The sequence below is a fragment of the Schistocerca cancellata genome, chromosome 4, assembly GCF_023864275.1.
Source record: "Schistocerca cancellata isolate TAMUIC-IGC-003103 chromosome 4, iqSchCanc2.1, whole genome shotgun sequence".
Taxonomy (NCBI): Eukaryota; Metazoa; Arthropoda; class Insecta; order Orthoptera; family Acrididae; genus Schistocerca; species Schistocerca cancellata.
In genome coordinates this window covers 369278911-369297804 of record NC_064629.1, presented here as the reverse complement: position 1 = coordinate 369297804, position 18894 = coordinate 369278911, and the positions used below count along the sequence as shown (strand labels likewise).

Genomic DNA, 18894 nt, shown 5'->3' with positions numbered 1-18894 from the left:
AACAGTCAAATATCGAAGTAGGTTAAGAGGGCATGGGCACCATAACTCTTGCGTTTTATTTATTTATTTATTTTAACATGTCATGGAGAACTCGCAGATGGGACACGGCCACTGGCCTTAACACGCACAGATACACTGTCCAGTCATATTACAGGGAGGCGACAAAAATCATGGGATAGCGATATGATCTTATACAGATGGCGGTAGTATCGTGTACACAAAGTATAAAAGGGCAGTGCATTGCCGGAGGTGTCATTTGTACTCAGGTGATTCGTGCGTAAAGGTTTCCGACGTGATTCCATTTTGGAAATCGTTAGAGAAGTCAATATTCCGAGATCCACAGTGACAAGAGTGTGCCGAGAATACCAAATTTCAGGCAGTACCTCTCACCACGGGCAACGTAGTGGCCGATGGCCTTCACTTGACTACCGAGGGGAGCGGCGTTTGTGTAGAGTTGTCAGTGCTAACAGACAAGCAACTCTGCAGAAATCAATGTAGGATGTACGACGAAGGTCCCGTTAGGTCAGTGCGGTGAAATCTGACATTAATGGACTGTGGCAGCACACGACCAACGCAAGTGCCTTTGCTAACAGCACGACATCGCTTGCGGTGCCTCTTCTGGACTCGTGACCATATCGGTTGCGCCCTAGACCACAGGAAAACCGTGGCCTGGTCAGATGAGTCCCGATTTCAGTTGGTAAGAGCTGGTGGTCGGGTTAGAGTGTGGCGCAGACCCCACGAAACCACGGACCCAGGTTGTCGACAAGGCACCGTGCAAGCTGGTGGTGGCTCCATAATGGTGTGGGCTGTGGTTATATGGAATGGACTATGTTCTCTGGTCCAACTGAACCGATCATTGACTTTAAATGGGTATGTCCGGCTACTTGGGGGCCATTTCCAGCCATTCATGGACTTCATGATCCCGCACAACGATGAAGATTTTATTGATGACAATTTGGCATGTCACTGGACCACAACTGTTCACGACTGGTTTGAAGAATATTCTGCACTTCCCACGACGTATTGAGTCCATGCCACTTCGAGTTACTGCACTAAGCCGGACAAAAGGAGGTCAGACGCGATATTAGGAGACATCCCATGACTTTTGTCATCTCATTGTAATGTGACCGCCTGTCAAAAGCCCTAATAACCACCTTTTGCAACGCGGACCGCCGAGAGACTTGCAGGAAGAGAGATAGTGAAGTTGTAGAAGGTACCGACAGGGATGTGGAACCATGCTGACTGCATTGCCGTGACCAGCTGTTCTAGGTTTCTCGGTTGAGAATCCGTGGCGGGAGTAGCCCGATTGAGGTGGACCCAAAGATTCTTTACTGGGTTTTAATCCTGGGACTCTGGTGGCCAAGGGAGTACGGAAAACACATCCTAGTGGCCTTCGAAACATGCACCTACACTGCGAGCTGTGTGGCACGTTGCATTGTCATACCGGTAGATGCCACCGTGCCAAGAGTGGACATGGTCCCCGAGGATAGATGCATACTTGTGCTGGTCCAGTCTGCGTTGCAGAATTACGAGATCATTCAGGGAATGCCACGAAAACATTCTCGAAACTATAACGCTCCCTCCTCCAGCCTGGACCCCTCTGACGATCATTGCAGGTTGTCTGCATTCAGACATTTCGCGCCGTACACACATAAAACGTGGTTCACCTGAATAGGCCACATGTCACCACTGCTGGAGTGATGATTAACGCTTTTTAACGGGAATGCTTTAGAATTAGTATGTGTAGGGATAATCTTGTCACGCTGTTGTCAGTTTCTGCTCTTATTGTCAGAATTGGAGGATTAAGATTTAAAGAATTATTGATTTTAATTGTCAATGAAAAACGCTCTAATATATTATAAACGGAAAAAATTACTTTACACAGCTTTATTGAGTAACCTTCTTGGACAACAATGCAGGAAAAAATAATATTACCGTAAATTTCACTAATGGCAACGGCCTTGCCGCAGTGGATACACCGGCTCCCGCCAGATCACCGAAGTTAAGCGCTGTCGGGCGTGGCTTGCACTTGGATAGGTGACCATCCGGGTCGCCATGCGCTGTTGCCGTTTTTCGGGGTTCACTCAGCCTCGTGCTAATTGAGGAGCTACTCGACTGAATAGTAGCGGCTCCGGTCACAGAAAACCATCACAACGACCGGGAGAACGGTGTGCTGACCACACGCCCCATCTAACAGCATCCTCAGCTGAGGATGACAAGGCGGTCGGATGGTCCCGATGGGTCACTTGTGGCCTGAAGACGGAGTGCTTTTACATTTCACTAATAAAGGGTGACAATAAAGTACGTTAACATTTGAAAAAGCATTAATTCACGAAATAATGTACGTAGAGAGGTAAAAAGTGACATACACGCCTGAAATGACATAGGGTTTTGTTGAAACCAAAAAAAGAGTGCAAAAACTGGCCAACAGATGGTGGTGGACAGCAACACGTCAGTGATGCCGCATGAGAATCACCTGTAAAATGAACTGTAGTGAGAGCGAGAGTCACATGCCCCGACAACTGCGGACTATTGACTTTACCGGAAGAGACGCCAATAGTGAAGCTTTACTATCAGAATGGAGAATCCGCTATTGCAGCTTTATGACGCTATCGTTATAAGAAGGGTATTCGCGGGTAAACATTTTGTGACAAGTGTCACTGTGAAGAAAATGATCACGAAGTTCGAATCCACGGGTTGTTTAGATGATCGGCCCCATACTGGGCGACCAGACGCATGTTCTACCGCTGCTATGACCGTTTAGGAGGAAACTAAAAGTTTAGCGGGTTCATCTCCGCATGGTGAAATCAGCGCTCGTGAAGTCGCATGTCGCACCTGCATTCTGCTCCCTACTCTTTGGAGAGCACTAAGGTGTACCCTCCAGTGCTATCCGTACAAAAATCTAGCGTCATCATGAACTGTTAGCCACCGATTATGTGACGCGGAGAGCATTTGCGTTGTCGACGCTTCAAAAAATGGGGGAAGGTGACGATTGGTTGTCTAACGTGTTGTGGACCAACGAAACACATTTCATACTCCGCGGGTCTGTCAACACCCACATTTGCGGAATCTGGGCTACCAAAAATCCCAGAACTCTCATGGAAACTCCATTTACCTCATCATTCGTGATCGGATACTTTTTCTGCTGGATGCTGGTTTTCAAACTGTTCAGTGTGACAGGGTGCGAGGTACACCGACATGTTACAGAATCGCATCATCCCTAGCTTGGCTGATAACACCTGCTGGAGGGTACGACATTTATGCAGGATGGCGCTCCGCCCCATATTGCTACACGTCAGGAAGATCTCTGCACACATCGTTTGGTGTGATCATGTGCTGAGCAGCCCCTTCCGTCATGCCTGGACTCCCAGGTCTCCAGACCTCAATCTGTGTTGTTATTGTCTGTGGCGTTGCCGGAAGTCGCGAGTCTACTGTAGTCGTCCGGCTTCATTAGGGATGCTAAAAGACAACATATGACTTCAGTTTCTCACTATACCTACAGATGCGCTGTACAGTGCTGTACACAAATTGTTCTTCGATTGCAGATATTGTTGATTAATGGAGGCCGATTTGTTGAACGTTTGTTATAAAGAACATCGCCTTTGCTAAAAACCAATTGTTATGCTAATCATTGCTTTTCTATAATATGAAGCACCAACTGTTGAGCACTTTTTTGGTTTCAATAAAACCCCATGTCATTTCAAGCATGTAGGCTATGTCAGTTTTTGCTTCTCTACCTACAGTTTTCCGTGAAGCTTTGATTTTCAAATGTTAATAGACTTTTGGGTTACACTGTACTTTCTCATCATCATATTTATGTTGACCTGTTCAACTTAAACTAGTTAGTTTATTTGTTAGTTTCATGTTTCACGGATCAATTTGCAAGATAAATCGAAATGATGTGGAACGAGTCATTACATTTACATCGCAAATTAATTTGTAATGTGGCTACATGCTGACATTTTTAAGGAGAATGTAAAAATACTACATATAATCAATAACTGCACTTTCAAAAGAGATAACGTTGTTTGATGCACATTTTCGTTTCAGGATTTTAAAGTTCTTCGTTTTCGTAAGAGCAACAATTTCACGGACCAGCAGCTGCTGCTAGAATATTTGTACACCAAGCACATTATAGAACCTATGCTTCGTGGCTTTGTCCAGGTTCCTGTCGTTATCTACATGAAGGGTGAACATATTATCAAGTTGCAGGAGGCCATGAAAAAGTGTAGACCAGGTCTGTAACTAAACATAATTCCGTGTTATAAAATTTCTTTTCTTCCCATTGTGCATGACATATGGGTGCAGATGATATTCTTGTTCTGATAACAGCTGGTCATCACCTCATCCTTGTTTGATTAACGGAGTTAGCTCTACAATATAAAGTACATCAACATAGCTTTAAAATCATGACATGACAGTGTTTGTGGATTTAAAGGGGCTGAATCTCAAGATCATTTGTCCCAAAACCTATTTACGAATCAGCAGTACTGGGTGTGACACTTTCTTTACCTTCCAGTTTTTTGAACAGTTGAGTTCTTGCGCATTAAGACTTTTGAAATTGTGTTTATGGGAGCAGGTTCTGATGCCATTTACTAATGTTCACTCTAAGTTCACGAAACTATATCTACATGCACAGCACTACTCTGCAATTCAAACTTAATGCCTGGCAGAGGATGCGTCGAATGGGAATGACTTTCGGACTATTTCTCTAACATTCCACTCTCGAACAGCGCGTGGGAAAAACGGAGACTTAAATCTTTGCGTGTGAGCTCTGATTCCTCTTATTTGTTACAACGACCATTTCTCCCTTTATAAATGGGCTTGAACAAAATATTTACTGTTTCATGACAGTACAAAATAGGCTACCCTTCTGTGAACTTCTTTGATATCCTCCATCAGCCCTATCTGGCAAATCTCATATGGCACAGCAGTACTCTAGCAGAGGACGGGCAAGCATAGTGTAGGTAGCAACTTTAGTGAGTTTGTTGCATCTTCTAAGTGTTCTGCCAATAAAACGCAGTCTTCAGTTCGCCTTACCACAGCATTGTCCATGGGATGGTTCCACATTAAGATGTTCGTAACTGTAATCGCTAGGTATTTGGTTGAACTGACAGCCTTTAGATTTTTGCGTTTTATCGTGTAACTCTAACAGATTCCTTTTAGTATTCATGTGAATAGCCTACCCTTTTAATTATTTAGTGTCAGTTGTCACTTTTCACACCATATACATATCTTGTCTAAGTGATCCCCTATCTCTTATGCAATGCTAAGCTTACTTAAAATTACTATAAGACTGCCACAAATTCCTGCTGAGTATGAGTTTTTGTCCAACAATAACATTGTGAATGCCTGCAATACATACTCTAGGGGGGGGGGGGGGGGGGGGGGACTGTGCTCCACAAAGGAATTATCCAAGTGGGATGCAAATCGGTAGATTCAATGTACATGTACAGACAAACAAGTACTAACAATTTCAGAAAAATTGGTTGATTTATTCCAGAGAAAGGCCTTCACAAACTGAGCAAGTCGATAACATGTTGGACCACCTCTGGCCCTTATGCAAGCAGTTAGAATATCATTGACGTAGCGCAGTGCTTCAAGAGTGCTACGAATGACAATCGAAGGGGAGTTGCACCCCAGAAAACCATCACTCCTGGTTGTTGGGCTGTATGGCAGGATACAGTCAGGTGGGTATCCCACCACTGTCTGGAGCATCTCCAGACACATCTTCAGTCTGGAATCTCATTGGCTAGAGTAGAATTGTCTTCAGCAATGAGTCCCACTGTGAACTGACCTTCGATGACCAACAAAGGTGTGTCTGGAGACTCTCGGACAACGGTGGGTGCCGACCGGACTGTCGCCTGCCATATGGCTCAACAACCAGGAGTGATGGTCTGTGGTGCCATTTCTTTTCATAGCAGGACCCCTTTGGCAGTCATTCACAGTGTCCTTACAGCACAGCATTACATCACTGATATTCTATGCCCCATTTTGTTGCCCTTACTGCAAGCCAACCTGAGCCTACATTTCAGCAAGTTATCGCCCACCAGCACATTGCGAGTTTCTACTGCTTGTCTTTGTGCTTTCCAAACCCTGTCTTGGCCAGAAAGCTCGCCAGATCTCTCACCTATTGAGAATATTTGGGGGGTTATGGGCAAGACCCTCCAAACAGCTAGGGATGTTAGTGATTTAATGCGCCAATTGGACAGAAATTTGACATGATTTCCCTCAGGAGACAGCCAACAACTCTTTCAGTCAATGGCAAATGAATAATTGCTTGCATAAGGTCAAGAGGTGAACCAAAGCGCTATTGACTTGCTGAATTTATAGAGCTCTTTCTCTGGAATAAATCATCCAGTTATTCTGAAATTGTAAGCACTTCTTTGTCTGTATATGTACATCACATCTATCATTTTCTGTACCATTCAGATAATTCTTTCATGGTGTTTCTTCTTTTTTTTCATTATTGAATCTTGAAGCTGTTCAATTAAAATCAATCATGTTTCATAACTATGGGTAGCTTCCCCACACCCCACTGTGAGATTCCTTTCATGTCTTCCATTCAGTAGATCACTGGTATTCTCAGTAAAATTAACAGTGTAATGTGTATGTCAAGTTATTATGCTGGTTTCAAGCTTCAGTTCATCCTGAAATATACCATGTAATGTGCTTGTGCAGTAGCATCTAAATCACAAGATTTCTTCAGTCATTTATGAGGGGATCTAGTTGTCCTTTATCTACTAATGAGAAAGGAAACCAAAGGAATTCATAAATAATCACTCAATAGGTTTCACATTTTAGTGTGAAAAATGTGGCTGCTCAAGTGCAGATTAAAAGCTGTCTAGCAACATGTGCATGGCATGAGCAATAATATTAAAATGGAATCTAGTATGTGTATCTACAAGAAAGTATTTTCTTTTGTCATAAACAGTGTAATGAGTAAAAGTAACCACTCATTGTATAGTTTTGCAATTAATAGGCACATTAACAAGACTGAAGATATTCCTGAGCTTTCAGACAATGCCCTTCTTCAGAAATGTACAAGACAAAACACATATACAAATACATGATACATGGTCATGACCTTCTACATTGTTCAGACATCATAACCCAACGTGCCCCTAATCCATCAACTACTACTTCCATGAATTTGTTGCAAAGCAGCAGCATCAGCATCTCCCAGTGCCACCCACCTGGATCAACTGAATCAAGGCCTTCACCAGGGCTTGTACTGCTTATCATCATCACACCTGGAAAAAAGAAAAATCCTTCACATATTCCTTTTCTCTTTGCCTAAAATATTCTGTCACCAACCCAATCTGAGAAATATCCTTGTCCATTATTATGCTACACCTACACCAAACCTCTTGCATATGAATCATGTCATTGTGAGAGGCCAAGATACAAGATCTATTATACAACCATCCAAAACATTCTATTTCTGTCCTATTCACAGGGATATTGTACTTTATCAGAGGCAATGCCACCTGTGAAAGCAGTCATGTGGTAACTCTGCTACAACTTGTTCACAGCCTTTTGTGTAGCAATGAGTGCCAACCAGCTTTCTATCCATATGAATAGCCACTGCTATACTGTGTCCAAATGCAAAGTTAACTATCCAGTTGCTCCTGAGCACAACATTCACAACTTCAGTGGTTGATTCACTGTCTTTGCCCTTTGATTAGATCATTCTCATCCCTTCACCCTCTTAACAGTGTCTCTGAATTACAAAAATTGGAGCTGTCCCTGCAATGAATCCTTCAATACTGCAGTCCTACTGGCCTCAGGCTCTACTAGCTCCAATTAAATATTCACCTACACCATTGTCCATTTCTTGCACTTCATCCCATTAATCTACACGATTACATAAACTATCACATGTCTATATACCATTAACCTGCATTCAAAGTTTACTCTCTGAAATATCCTCTGTGCTATTCCTCCCCCCCCCCCCCCCCCTCCTCTCCAAATACACTCCTCTGCTTCATCATGTGTTATAGGCAACATACTCTGCCTGCCCCAGGGTGATCTCACTGGGGCCATTTTCATGCCCTGTTCCCTTTCTGCCTCTGTATCCCATCTGTCAGCCACACATCCCTCCAACTCCCTCCTCCCCTCCTTACCTACCAGTTTCTTTTATCCACAACACTCAACATTAATCTAGATTCACACTTTACTCTCTGCAGTCTTCCTTTTCTACTATTCAAGCAACTGGATTATGTTTTGTCCTTTATAAATCATAGTATCACTATAATGAAATAAACAAAACAGGAAAGTCTATAAAACTATTTCAGGGAAACATTAGTGTAGAGTAATAATAGAGTTGTTACGTTTTATCCATTAACTAGAGTTAAACAAGGCCATGATGTATAGGGCAGAGTGGAAAGACACTGTTAAAAACTGAAAGTCCGATGTAGACCCATTGAATCATCTGCATATTGTCTTATTTGGTAGCTAAGTTAAGATATATATTAGAACCTAAGTGATAATGTTTGACAGCCAAGAATAGCAATTTTGTGAATGTAGATTTTCTTGTTCCAGTGCATCGTCAAAACAAAAGTATTAGTTCCAATTTTGTAATGATGTTTAATGACTACACAAAACTACCACCTGAAATTGTTTACAAGAAACAGAATCCACTGCCAGTCTTCTGTGTTGAGCTGAAACCAAAACAGGGCTGGCTGCACCCAGATGACAGATACTTGCCTAAGTGTAAATTCTGTGCCAATCAGTATCTCAAGGTATGTTACTTTATAGTTACTGTATTTCATCTTATATTATAATGATATATTGCACAAAACACTTTGTCTTATAGTATTATTAACAAAAATAGTCCATCCATCATAAATTAAGAAAGAAATGGACATCACATAATACAATAAAACCAGAACTTAACAGCAAATGGTTCACATATAATTGAATGAACACAAAAATTCACAATAAATACATCAAAAGGAATAAGTTAAATCAAATACTCCAGATAAAATTATTTTTACAAACCTAACCTCTGGAGAAGTTAGTACAAAAATAGAACAAACATTATCAAATCAAAACATTTTATTTGTCTGAAGACAACATTGCCACTACATGATACATTGTCTGGTAGAGGTTATTGCTTTACAGAATATAATTTTAAAACATAATATAGAATTTTACATATTAAATTTATGTAAACATCAATTTACACTTTTATATTACACAGATTATAATGTACAACAATTAGTTCATATTCTAATTAAATTATTAAATCATTTATACTGTTATCTATAAATTCCTCACCATTATAGAAGGTCTTTCTTTTTAGCCATGATTTGATAACCATTTTAAAATTATTGTGCAGCAGTTCCTTAACACTTCAGAAACAGCATACCAATGTGTGCAAAATTGTTTTATTACTATTAGTCTTGGATAGCCTATTTCAGAGGACATTTATTAGGTTTCTGTCCACGGTTCTGTAAGTAAGGCCTAGTTCTATATACACTTTCATGCAAAAAAATTATGCATGACAAAAGAATTATCCAAATAGGATGGAAATTGGTAGATGTAATGCATATGTACAAACAAACAAGTGATCAAGGTTAGACAAACAAGTGACAAAATTACAGAAAAATTGGATGGTATATTCAAGAGAAAGAACTTTACAAACTAAGCAAATCAATAATGCATTGGTCCATCTATGGCTCATATGCAAGCAGTTATTCAGCTTGGCATTCAAAGAGCTGTTGGATGTCTGCCTGAGAGGTACTGTACGAAATTCTCCAACTGGTGCAGTAGATTGTTAAAATTCTGTGCTGGTTGGAGGGCCCTGCCCATAATGCTCTGAAAACAAGAAGAAACTCATGCCATGTGTGGACAGGCATTATTTTGATGAAATGTAAGCCCAGCATGGCTTGTCATTAAGGGTAACAAAAAGGGGCATAGAATATTGTCATTGTACTGCCGTACTATAAAGGTACCATGGCTGACAACAAAAGGAGTCCTGCTATGAGATGAAATGACACCCCATACCATCACTATTGGTTGTCAGGCCATATGGTGGGCAACTATCAGGTTGGTTTCTCACCACCATCCAGGATGTCTCCAGACATGTCTTTGCTGGTCATTGGGTCTAAGTTCAATGTGAGGCTCATCACTGAAGACAATTCTACTCCAACCAATGAGGTTTCAGGTCAAAGACTTGTCTGGACAAAACTGGACAGCAGTAGAATACCAACCCGACTGTCACCCACAAAATGGCCCAACAACCAGGAGAAATAGCCCGCAGTGTCATTTCTTTTCATAGCAGGATCTCTATGTTGTTATCTTACAGCACAGCGGTATGTCTACAACATTCAGTGCCCCATTTTGTTGCCCTTCATGGCAAGCCAATCTGGGCATACATTTTAGCAAGATAATGCCCACACCCACATGGCAAGAGTTTCTACTGTTTATCTTTGTGCTTTCCAAATCCTACCCTAGCCAACAAGATCACCAGATCTCTTCCAAATTCAGAACATTTTAAGCATTATGGGCAGAGTCTCCAACCAGCTTGGGATTTTGATCATGTAATGCAACAACTGGACAGAATTTGGCACACTATGTCTCACAAGGACAGCCAACAACTGTGTCAATTAGTACCAAACCAAATAACTGCATGCATAAGGGCTAGAGGAGGGCCAACACATTATTGACTTGCTCAGTTTGTGAAGCTCTTTCTCTTGAATAAACCATCCAACTTTTTCTGAAATTGTAATCATTTGTTTGCCAGTATATATACTTCACATCTACTGATTTTCATCCCATTCAGAAAACACATTTGTGATGCATCTTTTTTGTGTTGTAGTGTGTGTGTGCATTCTCTTAGGCATAAACAAGTATGTACAAACTGGGATCAATAAGCATTTTGTAACTGGTGAATTATTTTTTTGCAAGAAGTTTTCTTTGTTAGCCCATAGCTCAAGTGTGTATGGAAAAATGAATAATAGGTCATCAGTAGGTGGTTTTGATTGACACAGCTTTTTAATTTTCTTATCAGATACACTACAGCAGATAACTTATTGCAAACTTTTTCCATCTCGCTATTCCAGTTTAATTTACTGTCAAGATGGATGCCTAGCACTTTAAGTGTCTTTTCCTTGAGATTGTGCAGGTCAGTATCAGGAGTCCCGAGGGAGAAAAGTATGTGTTCTGTTTTATTCTCATTTAGCTTAAATCTTACATGAACTACTGAGTTGGCTCTTTCATCAAGAACACATGCATCTGTATCATGGTCTTTTCTTCTGTATGAGATGTGATGAAAGTGGTGTCATCTGCATACATTACTGCTTTACATGGTAGAAGATTTGCCAAGTCATTTAACATATAACAAACGGAAAAGGTCCCAGCACAGAAACTTGTGTAACTTCATAACTTACATTCAGAAACTGAGGTTTTTTGCTTGGATTTACGATCACCAATTGTTTTCTGTTAGCTAAATATAATCTCAAAAGTGCTAACTCATTTCCTTTTATTGCACAATATGCTATTTTGCTGATTAAGAAACATTTAATGAAAAAATATCATTTACAGTGATTGTTTATCTGTTCTCTTTTTAACTTTCCTCTTTACCAGTTGCACTTAACTTTTGGACTTAAACAGTTAACATGGGTGATGTGCTGCAGGGTAATCCCCACAAAAAATCTACATCACCTACACACAGTTTTTCCAGTGTTTTGCTTCCACTTCTTTGTGAACTCAATACATTAGTGTTGTTGTTAATTGTTATTTGTCTTTTTTTTTAAGTCAGAAAGAGATTTCTGACATCTTGGACTTCAACTGCAGCCAAGGCATCCTGTTTTCAGTCTTATAATTTAAAGTCACCACAGACTGGTGAAGTGATTTTTAAACACAACTGTGTTACACAGAGTCTTGTTACAACTGTTCACAATAGATTCATGGAGGTTCCACAATTTTACCTTTCCAGTAGGCATTTCATATTCCAGTAAATCTTTATATGTAATATTTGTGTTAATTGTAATAACAGGGCTGATTGCTGAGCATGAAATTAGTTGACTTTATATTTCACTCATTTTGTCATATTCCTAACAACATACATTGGTGTGGCAAAAGGCATGGGATACTTCCTAATATCATGTTGGACCTCCTTTCACCTGGCATAGTGCAGCAACTTAATATGATCTTGACTCAAAAAGTTGTTGGGAGTTTCCTGCAGGAATGCTGAGCCATGCTGCCTCTACAGATCTCTATAATTGCAAAATTGTTGCCAGTGCAGGATTTTGTGCGTAAATTGATGTCTCAATTATGTCACATAAATGTTCAATGGGAATCATGTCGGGCAGTCTGGATGATCACAACATTTGCTCAAATTCCAGAATGTTCTTTAAACCGATTGTAAAAGATTGTGATCTGGTGACATGGGGCATTGTCAACCATAAAAAATTCTGTCCTTGTTTGGGAATTTGAATTTCATGAATGGGTGCAAATGGTTTCTAGGTAGCCAAACATTTCCAGTCAATGAGCAGTTCATTTGGATCATAGGACCCAGTCCATTCCATGTAAATACAGCCCACAACATTATGGAGCCACCACTAGTTCACACAATGCTTCGTTGACAACTTGCGTCCATGGTTTTGTGGGGTCTGCACCACACTTGATCCCGACCATGAGCTCTTACCAACTGAAATTGTGACTCCTCTGACCAGACCATGGTTTTCCAGTCATCTCAGGTCCAACCAGTGTAGTCACGAGCCCGGGAGAGATGCTTCAGGTGATGTCAAGTTGGTAGCAGAAAAACCCATGTTGATTGTCTGCTGCCATAGCCCACTAATGCCAAATTTCACCATTCTGTCCTAACGGATACGTTTATCATACACCCCATATTGATTTCTGTGGTTATTTCATGCAGTATTGCATGTATGTTAACACAGACAACACTGCACAAATGTCAGTTTTTGCTGCCATTAAGTAAAGTCTGTCAATTACTGCATTATTCATGGTGAGAGGTAATGCCTGAAATTTGATATCCTTGCACACACTTGACTCTGTGGATCTTGGAATATTGAATTTCCTAAAGATTTCTAAAATGGAATGCCCTGTGTTTCTGGCTCCAACCTATATGTGCATATCGATATCCTATGACTTTTGTTGCTTCAGTGTAAATAGTAATGATGTTTGAACTGTCAACAGATTGCTCTAAATTTATGTACTCATGAAATATGCTCATTTATTAGCTGTCATGTGCAATGTAGGAGCCACTTATCCACATACATCTCTGTTCATTTCTTGTGCTACTCAAAATAATTGAGTACATCATTTCTGTGAGGTTTTACAGAAACTCAGCGATTTCATATTTGGTTGAGCACAAGAACAAACCTATAGCAAACTGCTCTTTCACTATCAGTCAGTTGATCAAGAAAATTCAAACTTTTTCTTGGTGTAAAGACAATGTTTCAGATCATAAAACTATCACGTTTTGACAAATAGTTCTTTATTAATATAAATAATCTTGTTGCTTTGCCATTAGGCTTCAGATAATTAATTTATGAAAAGATTTGGAAAACCCATTGCTCTTACAATAGTCATAAATGCTTTGATTTTTTTGTATGATTACTCATAGATTGCTTGTTCCTAACCTAATGATGAGTTTTGTGTGTAAACTATATACAATTCTAACCCTACTGAAACATTTCAGTACATAAGAATTAACTTTTTCTATTTATTGTCAGCTTATAATGAAAACCTCATATCTCAGAAAAGTTACGTATTGTTTTTCTCACTTAACATGGTTGCCTAGCAATATACTTGTTTTCTTTTTTTTCTTACTATAATGCAGCATACCTGTCATTGGATTACTAATAGCTGAGATACAAGGCTTTGTACCTAATAACGCAATAAAAATCATTGCGGATTTTTTTTTTTTTTTTTGGTATGATTTTTTAATTCTAAGCTTATGTGCTGTTGGTGATTGATTTATTTGTTCAATTGATTTACATATAACATTTTTCTTTGTAATCCCAGGTAATGGAAAACAGTGTCAGATGTCAAAGCAGATACTGCCCTTATGATCTGTTCTCAGGGTAAGTGGTTTTCTTAAAAGAGCAGTTTATTATGTTATTACTTTGTAGAGTTCTATACTTTCATCCTTGTCTTCTTAAGAATGAAAAATACAGTTTTTTTCTTCATGACTCAAAGAAGTAAAATTATCTGAGGCAGTACATTTTCTGCAGGGAATTATAAAACATTAACAGAAATTATAGTTTTTCTCTTGGCTATTATCCATAATTTATAATGATAATGTGTACTTGGTTGTGGGAACTATGGACACACATTTTTGATGAAATCTTCAGTTGTGCATAAGTGATAATGATGATAACAATATTTTATTTTGACATAATTATGCAATGTCACTTACTTATTTTGTTACAAATTCAAAATTGAGGGCAGCAAAGCAAAACAGAGATGCTTAACTTTATATTTGAACATTCCTTTACAAAGGAAAAATTGAGAAATATTGCCTTATGTAATTCTTGCACCACTGCAAATATGAATGAAATAGATATTAGTGTCAGTGGCACTGAGAAACGGCTTAAATTGATCAAATTAAACCAGCTCCAGTGTCCAATGGAATATCTGTCAGATTCTATAGAAGATTTATGACAGAGTTATCCCTCATTTTATCCAGAAGGTACTATAGATCCCCTGCTCAAAACCCTGTGCTCAGTAGTTGGAAGAAACCACAGGTCATACCCAGCTACAAGAAAGGGGGGGAGGGGGGAATTCAGCATCAATTAATGACAAAATCTCATTAGGAAACAGGATACATTTTCCACATGTATTGAATTTCAGTCAATCTTTTGTAAGTGAAGTGCGAGCAGTCAGTTTGATTTAAACAGAACAATACCAAACATTTATCAGTACCTGCCATATGACTCTAGTTACATACTTCAGCAGAGGAATGTCTACTACAAGCAAACAAATGAAGACTATTCTATTGATATTATTTCTTCCACTTCATGGGGAGTTCCATAATGGTAAAAGAGGTAGTATATTTATCCTAAAAGAAACACATTCAAACCCACTGTGGATGAGTTCATATGGCCTTCTTACACTATAAAAACATAGCTGTCATACACTGTTTGAAGATGATAAGTGTTATCCACCAGTATACTGCAGCATAACCTAACAGAAAGCAAACTATTATGGCATGTGTTGCATTAAGCTAAATAACTCAGAGTAATTACTTCTGCCAGTTCCTCATCTAACTTCCAAACTTCACAGAAGTTCTCCCATGAAACTTACGGGACTAGAACTTCTGTAAGAAAGGAGATGAAGAACTAGTGGTGGTGAAGCTGTGAGAGCAGGTTGTGAGTCATGCTTGGGTAGCTCAATTGGTCGAGCACTTGCCTATGAAAGGCAAAGGTCCCGAGATTGAGTCTTGGCTCAGCACACAGTTTTAATCTGCATGGAAGTTTCATATCAGCACACACTCCACTGCAGAACAAAATTTCATTCTGAAAACTGCCCTCAGGCTGTGTCTAAGCCATGTCTCCACAATATCCTTTATTCCAAAAGTGTTAGTCCTGTAAGTTTCACAGGAGAACCTCTGTGAAGTTTGGAAGGTAGGAGATTTGGAACTAGTGGAAGCAAAGCTGTGAGGGAGGGCCCCGAGTTGTGCTTTGGAAGCTCAGTTGGTTGAGCACTTGCTCGCAAAAGGCAAAGGTCCTGAATTCAAATCTCAGTCTGACACACAGTTGTGATCTGCTAGACAGTTTCATATAGTGGGCACTCCACCGCAGAGTGAAAATCATTGTGATCGCATAAGGTAGTTGGAGATCAATATATAATCTTGGCGTAGGCAGACACTGAAGTGGTGTAAAGTAGACTGTAGCTAATCTTTTACTGACCCAGGTGGCCTGCTCATACATCATAGTGCCATGGACCTTATGCCAGGCAGCTTAGTATACCCACCAGATGTCATAGCAGTTACACAGATTGATATGTATTTTCCATATCAGTGGCTGTTGAAATAACTACCGTCAATCACATAACCTGTTAGTGTAACACAGTACCTTTTTCTGTTCAAACATATGGCTTTCACTGAAAGTACTGTAAACTTGTTTGTCTGACTTAGGATAAGACTTGCTGGTGCTCCACACACGTGGTTTATTTATTATCAGCCCCAGTCATAAATTCCATGCATCTGTAACACCAGGTCTCTCGATGGACACTACTTATTCTTAATTTTGTGTATTGTGTGAAAGATAATTATTTATGTGTTATTTCTCCAAGATCATGACACTCTTGGCAATGCATACCATACATATAATAGAAAGGTCAGATATCTGATGTCTTCTTCCACCAGTTTCTTCTTCTATCTGTTCATCTGAAGAATAAATTGTATAAACATATTGAAACAGCTGTTCCTGTACATTCCCTGTGAGTGCTGTAGCTCTCACATATGGCTTGGAATCTATGTCCTATGGTGATGAGTACATTAATGTATGCACTGTATGGAGGCTACTACTAGCAAGAGATACAGATCAGGTGTGTTTTCTTTTAGTATATGGAATCTCGAGGGTAGTATCTGAATTCATCTTCATAAGAATGTCTGGGAATGGTAGTTCAACTGTTTTTCATCCACATGCTAAATGTGATGTTCATATGTAAGCAGCTGAGATGTACAACAATTGCCTCTGGCATTTGTCACCATTTGGCTTAACAGCAAAAGTATCATCCACATACCCATAGGGGTATAGTTTCCAGAGCTATTTCTTCAGAGTAGTCCATATGTAAATTTGTAGCTTCTGGAGCTGGAGGAGATGCCATACTCACTCCATCAATTTATTCAATGACCTTAGCATCAAAATGGAAGTAAACGACAGGGATAAAGTGTCAGTACCGTTTAACTGTGTGCTTGCTGCAGTGACATTGAAGCAGATTCAGGAGTATTCTAATGGAATCTGCATGATTAAAGCTGTGACATCAAAGCTGACCAGAAGCTGCATCATTCACTGTCTATTAGAGATTACTTCCTACAGGAACATGTCATTTCACCAGATGATGACAAGTAAGGAAGCTGTCAAAATGTTTCTTCTAGAAAATTGTTGCGTGGCTGACTGCTGTGGATTTCCTCAGTGACATTCTTCTAGAGAGCATGCATCCTTATTTAGTGCATCTCTCCTGTTGACAAAACATATTCTTTAGTACTCCAGTTGTTTGACCTTTGTGAAGAAACACATCCTTTTCCCAAGACAGATATTGAGAATAATGCACAAACTCTTTTCACCTTCCCCCTCTCATGAACCTTCCCATGAGAGGGGATGGATGGAAACACCTTTGCACAAGAAAACTGTGCTAGTAGAAAGCTACTGCATAGCAGTGCAACAAGTTCATTTGACTAAAAGAGACTTGCTTCTAGAATGTCAATATTCACAACATGTAGCCCATCATCAACTTAGTGGAGATGGAGCTGAATGCAGTGATAACATTTGCATATTCAAAAGATTAAAAATTTGTCCCAATTCCAAGAACACTGCCAAAATGGAAATCATCAGCTGTTGGAAGCAAGTCTCAGTAGATCCCCTCAAAAGCTGTCAAACAGGTAATAATGAAGATCTGTAGAGTCATAAAAAAGCCAAAATGTTGGAGACTAAAACTTCCACACAGAACAGTCCTACACATAGCTGTCCCAGCTCCAGGAAAGGCAGTGTAGTTGTATTGACAGTCAGCTGACAACTGGTAGAAAATTGTTACAACAGGTACCAGAAAAATGTATAAATCTTGACCTTCTCAAACTGGACAACAGTTTCGAAATAAGTTTAGCATGGGATCCTGCAGTACTAAAAATTCATCTAGACTGTTATTGACTGAGTGTGATGCAGCATCAGGCTGAATGGACATATAACATCATGCCTCAACACCTATATCCACCACCATCAATCTTCACCACTAACTGGACACTCTTCTGGATGTATAGCTAACCTTGTCAGAGATGAGGGGAGTGGTCAATAATCCAAAGATCACTTGTTACAGAAATAGAGTGCCTCACCTGAAGATGATGGCTTGGAAACTTATTAGAGGGTTGCTTCAAGGCCACACTATTATTTAGCTGATAGTTCAAGAAGATTTCAACAGTGAAATTTGTCAAAAAGTTTCTATTCTGATGTAACACACAATCTTTTAAAGAAACATGATTTAGTCAATTTTGTCATATTAAATTGCAGAAGAGTTTGTCTGCTATGGCATGCTTCATATTCCAGTCCTTTGCCATTTTAGTGGAGTACTTTCCTTTTGTTGAAGGGAATATTAATTAGCATTTTGGCCTCTCAAATGAATTTACTGCATTCCAATTAAACATCTATGTGATTCTCAAGGCAAATAAAGAGGTGAGGTTTCTGTTTTTTCTAAATTTTATGCATATTATTAACAAACTAACCCTGAATAAATGGGACATCTTTTCTTTTCCCAAAACTGTAGAGTAAACAGGACTTCACCAAAATAAACAGACATTGAAACTAATCAAGTTTTTAGGAGAATAATTACTATTCATTGTACATTCATCTTTTTGACATGACTAGTCATGCCCTGATTTAAGGAAGAGTGCTTGGGAGGAAGGGATATTAACTTTAGTTGAATACTATCAATATCCTCTCTTGGTAATTTAGTCAGAGTGCAACACTTCTTACCAATTTATATTGAAAGTTCTCCCCACTGACACATTCTGCTATAATGTAGTGTTAATTTGTATGTTTTATTAACAAATAAAAATATGAGCTACAAAATATTTGATGACCTACCCTCCACGACATGATGACAATTGTATGTTGAACGTCTCTAAAATATTTGAGTGTCTGAGCTGCTTCTAGGACCATAGTGAAATGTGATTTTCTGTGACACAATGACAACACCATAGGG

The 18894-nt window shown here is 39.5% G+C and overlaps 1 protein-coding gene and 1 pseudogene across 1 annotated transcript in view; both read left to right on the top strand.

Moving 5' to 3' along the window:
* LOC126184832 (inositol-pentakisphosphate 2-kinase-like) overlaps positions 1 to 18894 on the top strand; it is a 94239-nt gene that overhangs the window by 62105 nt on the left and 13240 nt on the right. Inside the window, exons 3-5 of the mRNA XM_049927421.1 lie at positions 4051 to 4237; positions 8545 to 8744; positions 13999 to 14057. Of these exons, the coding sequence (XP_049783378.1) occupies positions 4051 to 4237; positions 8545 to 8744; positions 13999 to 14057 (446 nt within the window). The remainder of the gene's footprint in view (positions 1 to 4050; positions 4238 to 8544; positions 8745 to 13998; positions 14058 to 18894) is intronic.
* Positions 1952 to 2069, top strand: LOC126185995 (5S ribosomal RNA; annotated as a pseudogene).